Here is a 6,473-nt window from a genome sequence, read left to right on the forward strand (position 1 = left end):
TGGGAGGATCAGGAGCCCAAATCCAGTGACAAAGCTGAAATCTGTCCCTGGGAAGGGGCTGAACCTCCCTCCCAGCAGCCAAAGGCACAGCAGGTTTCCCAGGGGGGCTCCAGGGGGGACAAGCGCATCACGCGCCAGGCAGCGCTGGCCAGCCCGGAGAGATCCCCAGGGAAGGGCAGCAGGGACAGGGAGGCTGTGTGTCCCTGGGAGAGCCTGGGCACACAGGAACCCTCGGGAACACCCCATGTTGTGGGCACAGGGCTGCCCAAATCACCTTCGGGGAAATCCCAGAGCACAGAGAGCCTGAAGGCAGAGATCTGTCCTTGGGAGGGTCAGGAGGTGAAATCCAGTGACAAAGCAGAAATCTGTCCCTGGGAGGGGGTTGAACCTCAGCTGGACAAAGGAACAGCCCCAGGGAAGGAGAGAGTCCCACCAAAGTCCTCCAAACCTGTGGAGAAGGGGAGCAGAGACCGTGAGTCTGTCTGTCCGTGGGAGAGCACGGACACAGAGCAGCCTTCGGGCAAAGCCTGTGCAGGGAGCACAGAGCCTTCCAAGAAATCCCAGAGCAAGGAAAGCCTAAAGGCAGAGATCTGTCCTTGGGAGGATCAGGAGCCCAAATCCAGTGACAAAGCTGAAATCTGTCCCTGGGAGAGCATAGACATGGAGCAGCCACAGGCCAAACCCCACGCTGGGAGCACAGCACTGCCCAAATCACCTTCAAAGAAATCCCAGAGCAAGGAAAGCCTGAAAACAGAGATCTGTCCTTGGGAGGATCAGGAGGTCAAATCCATTGACAAAGCTGAAATCTGTCCCTGGGAGGGGGTTGAACCTCAGCTGGACAAAGGAACAGCCCCAGGGAAGGACAGAGTCCCACCAAAGTCCTCCAAACCTGTGGAGAAGGGGAGCAGAGACCGTGAGTCCATCTGTCCGTGGGAGAGCACGGACACAGAGGATCTCTCCCTGAAAACTGCAATGGAGAAGGAACCATCCAAGAAATCCGACAGCACAGAGAGCAGGAAATCTGAAATCTGCCCCTGGGAAGCAGCAGAGCCCACGGGGTGGGAGAAGGAAAGCTCCAAAGCAGGTGTGCACCCATGGGGAGCTGACAGAACATCCCACCCTGGGATGGGAAAGCCAAAGCCGGTGGCAGGAGCTGGTGTTGGGTCTCCAACAGCCCTGCTGGAAAAATCCAAGGGCAGCTCTGATGGGGAGGCCAAACACAAGCCCCTGTGCCGGCTCCTGCCCGGCATCCAGCCCCCAGGGATGGGCAGCAGCTCCAGCCCTGGCACTGGCCTGGCTGAGGTTTGTCCCTGGGAAGCAGAAGAGGCTCCATCAGCGCCTGCCAAGCCCAGCACAGACACAAGGAAAAGCTCGGAGGTGTGTCCCTGGGAGGAGGAGAGGGTGGATCCCACGCCGACCCACCACGGCCAGGGCAGAGCCAGAGGGACCCCCCGGGATGGAGAGGGGGGTGAGAGGGAAACCCAGCCCGAGGTGTGCCCATGGGATCACCAGTAGCCCCACCCATAAATCCCAGTGCAGATGTGGCTTTTGGGGAGGGAAAGGCTGGGGCTGGAGGCTGCTCCCACCTGCAGAGCCCCCGTGCTTGGCCCGAGGTCTTTGCTGGTCCAACACCAACGTCAGGACATGTAAATACAGCAAATAAAGGGTGTTGTTACAGAGTGTGGGCTGAGAGGCTCGTTTGTGGGGGTGGGGAAGAGCTGAGAGATCCCCCAGGAAGGGGCTGTGGAGGGAACCCAGGAATGAAGTGGTTGAGCTGCAGAGGTCGGAGAGGGGAGATGGGGAGCCACGGGCTGCTGGGCTGGAAGGAAAGGCCATGGGAAGGCCATTCTCCCCCAAAAGGCAGACATCCCACAAAAAACAACCCTTTTCATTCAGAGCCAGAGCTGGAGAACCTCACAGAATCCCAGAACAGTCTGGAGGGGAAGGGATCTTTAACACCATCTCCTTCCACCCCCTGCCATGGGCAGGGACACCCCTCACTGTCCCAGGTTGCTCCAACCTGGCCTTGGATCCCTTTCCAGGGATGGGGCAGCCACAGCTTCTCTGGGAAAGCCATCCCAGCCCCTCCCCAGACTCCCAGGGAAGAATTCCTTCCCAATACCCCACCTAACCCTGCCTGTGGGTGTGAAGCCATCCCCCTTGTCCTGGCACTTGGGAACACTCTCTCCCCATCTCTCCCGGAGCTCCTTCGGGTCACAATTAGGTCACCCTGAAGTTCCCCCTTTTCCAGGCTGAACAATCCCAGTTCTCTCCCCCTTGAGCAGGTCTGGGCTGAGGAGTCACCCCCCACCTGTCCCAGCACACACACCCAGCAGCTCACAGGGAGTTATTTTTGCCCCTGGCTCAGCTCCCACACTCCAGAGCCCCGAGTGCCTCCCCAGCTCCCGAGCGAGGCGGAGGCAGAGGCTCCATTTAGAAAGTCCTTTCAGGAACAGACAGATTGTGACACCCCTCTGGCTTCCAAAAGACATGAAAGGGATTCCATGGCTGGCTCCTCTCCCAAGGCAGCAGAAAGATGATGTTCTGCCCTTCCAAAAGAACATCATTCACAAAAAAACCCCGCGGAAAACGCTGTGAGCACAAGGAGCCACAACTCTTTTTTTTTTTTCCTAACAGCTCTGCAAAATCTCTTTCAAGGCAGAAATAAAAATGCCCTGAACTCTCAGGGATGAAATAAAAGTGCTCTGGAAATGGCTGAGTTAAAAAGCAAGACAGGGCTGAAGAAGCAAATGCTTTGTTACTGGATGACTAAGTGAGTCTTCGGCTCTGTGAGGGACTTGGCTGAGCAGAGCAGAGCAGGGAGAAGGTTGATTCCCACCCCTGGAGAAAGGGAACCTCTGGGGAGGTGTTTTCCCAACCCATCCTGCACAACCAGGCACTGATGCAAATGTCACTGTGTCCACAGGATGGTGCCAGTCCCCCACTGACAACACAGAACCCACAAACACCAAACCCCCGCCCTGGGAAAGGCTGGCCCTGCAAGGGGCCAAAAATGACAATAAATTGAATTATCAGTGCTGTGCTGCAGCCCCTTGGGGAAACTCCCACTCAGCAGGAGCCCAGTCCCAGCACCCCCCTCCCCAGAACTGGATTGAAAAGTGTTCTTGCTGCTTTTCCCTGGTTTTTTTGTTTGAAAAAAAAAAAAAAAAAGGGGGTTGGGAATCAGTAGGAAAAGGGAGGGGGAACAGGAAAACAATGTGCCAACAGCTACTGGTGGAAGTTTTAATGAGTGACCAGCAGGTCTGTGGCACTTCCCATGGAAGTGACAAATATCCCACGTCTGGACACACTTCCAAGGGCTCTCCAAGAGCCAAGGGCTCTCACAATGGAAGTCCAGGACAGAGAATGGCCCTGAGGACAAACACAGTGAGGGTGAAGCTGCAGCACACAGAGTCCTTGGACAGAGTAAAGCCCTTCTCAGAGCTCATTCAAATCCCTCTCCCGAGCCCCTCTCGCTCCTTTAAGGACAAATTTGGGGTGACTGGAGTCCATTTCTGAAGCCACTTTGTTTGCTGGTTGCTCCCAGGGCAGGCACAGCCACATTCCCAGTCCTCCCTCCCTCCCAGGCTGGTGGCACTGCTGTCCCTGTGCAGGTTCCAGAACTTCCTACTTCACTTCTTCATACTCCTGTGAGGGATCCAGGGTCGGGCCAGGAATCATCACAGTCTGGAAGAGCAAGGAACAGGATCAGCAGGAGACAGAGCAGCTCTGAACTGCTGCACTGGGGATTCTTCACGTTGCAGAGAGGAAGGAAGGGGAGCAGAGGGTTCTGGAAAGGGGGGATTGGATGGAGGGAAAACAGGGAAAACACAAGGGGGGAAATGGGGTGGGATGACAGGCCTTGTACCACGCTGGAATTCTCACCTCCTTCCTCTAGGATCTGTTTTTAGTAACACAGGGAGACAGAGCCCCTGCAGCACTTTGCCAGGTCAGGCCCAGGGAGAAATAACCCCCCTAAATTATCCCACACCTGCCCTCAGCCTCCTGTTCCAGCTTTCCAGGTGCTCCAGGTGACAACACCACAACAACAAACAGCTCTGCTCGTGGATCAACCCACCACCCTCCCCTCACAGGGAGCTCAGCTTTGTCCTCATCCCTGTTTAACCAGGAATCTGCATTTCCCAGCCACGCTGGTGCCTTTTCCTGGTGGGAATACCTTGACAATGGGATCCTTTGGAGGGGCCCACTCTGGGATGATCTTCCCATGCATCCTCCACGAGCCATAGGGGTTCACCAGGTACCTCTCAAACACAACATACTCCAAAACATCCTTGGGCACCTCCTCCCCACCGTACATGAGCCGCCCAAAGCGGTCGTAGATGGCCAAAATCTGTAAAAAACAGCCCAAAAAACCAGGTTGGGCGGGGCTTGGAGTGACCTGGGCCAGTGGAAGGTGTCCCTGCCCATGGCAGGGGGTGGCACTGGATGGGCTTTAAGGTCCCTTCCAACCCAAACCAGGGTGGGATTCTCTGTGATCGAGTGATCAGAGGGATGGGGCACCTTTTCCTGCGTGGAAAGGCCGAGGGAATTGGGATTGTTGAGCCTGGAGAAGAGAAGGCTCTGCAGTGACCTCACTGTGGCCTTCCAGGACCTGAAGGGAGCCACAGGAAAGATGGAAAGACACTATTCTAAAGGGCCTGGAGTGACAGGACAAGGGGCAATGGCTCTAAACCAAAAAGGGGAGATTTATATTGGATGTTGGGGAGGAATTCTTCCCTGTGAGGGTGGGGAGGGGCTGGGATGGATTTCCCAGAGAAGCTGTGGCTGTCCCAACCCTGGAAGTGTCCAGGGCCAGGCTGGAACAACCTGGGCTAGTGGAAGGTGTTCCTGGGTGGAACTGGACGATCCCCAAGGTCCTCCCAGCCTGATCCAATCCCTGATTCCAAGGAGGGCAGGGGCTCAGGGCTGTACCTGCCGGGTGTGCATCCTCACTGTCACCTGCCCATAGAGGTTGCCCCTGTTCACGAGGCTGTCACAGCGGACATGGACCACCCTGGGGGGCTCCAGGGACTCCACAAACCTCCACCTGATGGTCTTGTACCTGTTCCCACGGACCATGTCCTAAAAGGGGTAAAAACAAGCAGCAGCTCGACTCGGATGAGAACACAACAAGCAAAGTGCTGCATCCAACAGGGTGTTTAAGTCATCAGCTGTTATTAGACTCAAGGTTTCCCTCCCAGCTCTTTGCTGCATCCAGAAAAAATGAGACATGATCAGGTTTGGAGAGCTTTAAAAGCCATGGAAGAGGTCAAGGCACTGACTTCTGCTCTCTATGATCAGTGGCAGGACCCAGGGAACGGCTGGAGCTGTGTCAGGGGAAGTTCAGGCTGGATTTTGGGAAAAGGTTCTTCCCCCAGAGGGTGGTGGGCACTGACCAGGCTCCCCAGGGTTTGGTCACAACCCAAAGGCTGCCAGAGCTCAGGGAGCGTTTGGACAAGGCTCTGAGGGACAGGGTGGGATTGTTGGGGTGTCTGTGCAGGGCCAGGGGTTGGACTTTGATGCTTGTGGGTCCCTTCCCACTCAGGATATTCCAGGATTCCACACTCACGGGGTAGCAGCGCTCGGTCACCAGGGAGTGAAGTTTCTGCTTGTTGAAACTGCAAAGCAAACACACCCCGTTACTTGGACACAACAAAGAGGCTTCCCCACAAATCCCTGCCTTTCCAGGAGACACACACGAGCTCCTGGCAAAACAGGAAAAGCCAAATTCTGAGCCGTGAAAAATGCAGTGAAAGGAGGGCACGAAGGTGAGCTGAGCTGACACAGCTCCAGGGAAAGGGCACAGGAACAGGGGGAGCCAGTTCTGACCTAAATGTTTTAGTGATGTTTGAAGCTGGAACCAAGAGTGAGGCAGGTTTGAAATCTGTTACTGGAAAGCAGAGCCAGCCAGTGGAGTGACATTTCATGGAATCGTGGAACAGTTTGGGTTGGAAAGGACTTTAAAAGATTATCCAATCCCACCCCTGCCATGGGCAGGGACACCTTCCACTAAACCAGGTTGCTCCAACCTGATCTTGGATACTTCCAGGGATGGGGCAGCCACCCTGGGAATCCCTCCTCGTCTTTCTAATCCTACGGGGGTGGAACTGGATGAGCTTTAAGGTCCCTCCCAACCCAAACCATTCCATCTTTCCACGATTCCATGAAAACCAGAGCACCTCAGCAAAGAGAGGCAGGTCCTACAAAACCCACATCAGCCAGGGAAGGGTCTTACTTTGCCAGGGAATTGTGAGCTTCAATAAATATCTCCTGAGCCTTCTCTGGGAAGGTTTTAGTGCTGAAATCCGGGTCGTGATCTTTGATCTTCCGCAGGCTGAAAAGACAGGAAAAGGAAGGAAGGAACAGGTTGGAGCTGTCCCAGGTGTTTTGGGGTGATGGCAGAGATCCCACATGGAACTGTCCCGTGTGTTTTGGGGTGATGGCAGAGATCCCACATGGAACTGTCCCGGGTG

At 55.4% G+C, this 6,473-nt stretch overlaps 2 protein-coding genes across 16 annotated transcripts in view; one reads left to right on the forward strand and one right to left on the reverse strand.

The window, feature by feature from the left end:
- The window catches only part of GPR179 (G protein-coupled receptor 179), a 12,744-nt gene extending 10,865 nt beyond the window's left edge, over positions 1-1,879 (forward strand). For 2 of the 15 annotated variants that reach the window (XM_027666459.1, XM_027666458.1), the window contains one exon: positions 331-1,873. In XM_027666459.1, coding sequence (XP_027522260.1) covers positions 331-1,515 — 1,185 coding nt within the window. In that variant the 3' untranslated portion in view covers positions 1,516-1,873. Of the gene's footprint in view, positions 1-6 lie in introns of all 15 variants that reach the window. The other 13 variants (XM_027666455.1, XM_027666454.1, XR_003531469.1 and 10 more) reach the window with 12 other exon arrangements.
- A 1,280-nt stretch (positions 1,880-3,159) lies between these two features.
- MRPL45 (mitochondrial ribosomal protein L45) overlaps positions 3,160-6,473 on the reverse strand; it is a 4,312-nt gene continuing 998 nt past the window's right edge. Inside the window, exons 4-8 of the mRNA XM_027666447.1 lie at positions 6,236-6,334; positions 5,570-5,618; positions 4,933-5,082; positions 4,178-4,351; positions 3,160-3,687 (exon numbers count right to left, since the gene is read on the reverse strand). Coding sequence (XP_027522248.1) covers positions 3,628-3,687; positions 4,178-4,351; positions 4,933-5,082; positions 5,570-5,618; positions 6,236-6,334 — 532 coding nt within the window. The 3' untranslated portion in view covers positions 3,160-3,627. The remainder of the gene's footprint in view (positions 3,688-4,177; positions 4,352-4,932; positions 5,083-5,569; positions 5,619-6,235; positions 6,335-6,473) is intronic.

Source organism: Corapipo altera, unplaced genomic scaffold (assembly GCF_003945725.1).
Source record: "Corapipo altera isolate COAL_440 unplaced genomic scaffold, ASM394572v1 200, whole genome shotgun sequence".
Taxonomy (NCBI): Eukaryota; Metazoa; Chordata; class Aves; order Passeriformes; family Pipridae; genus Corapipo; species Corapipo altera.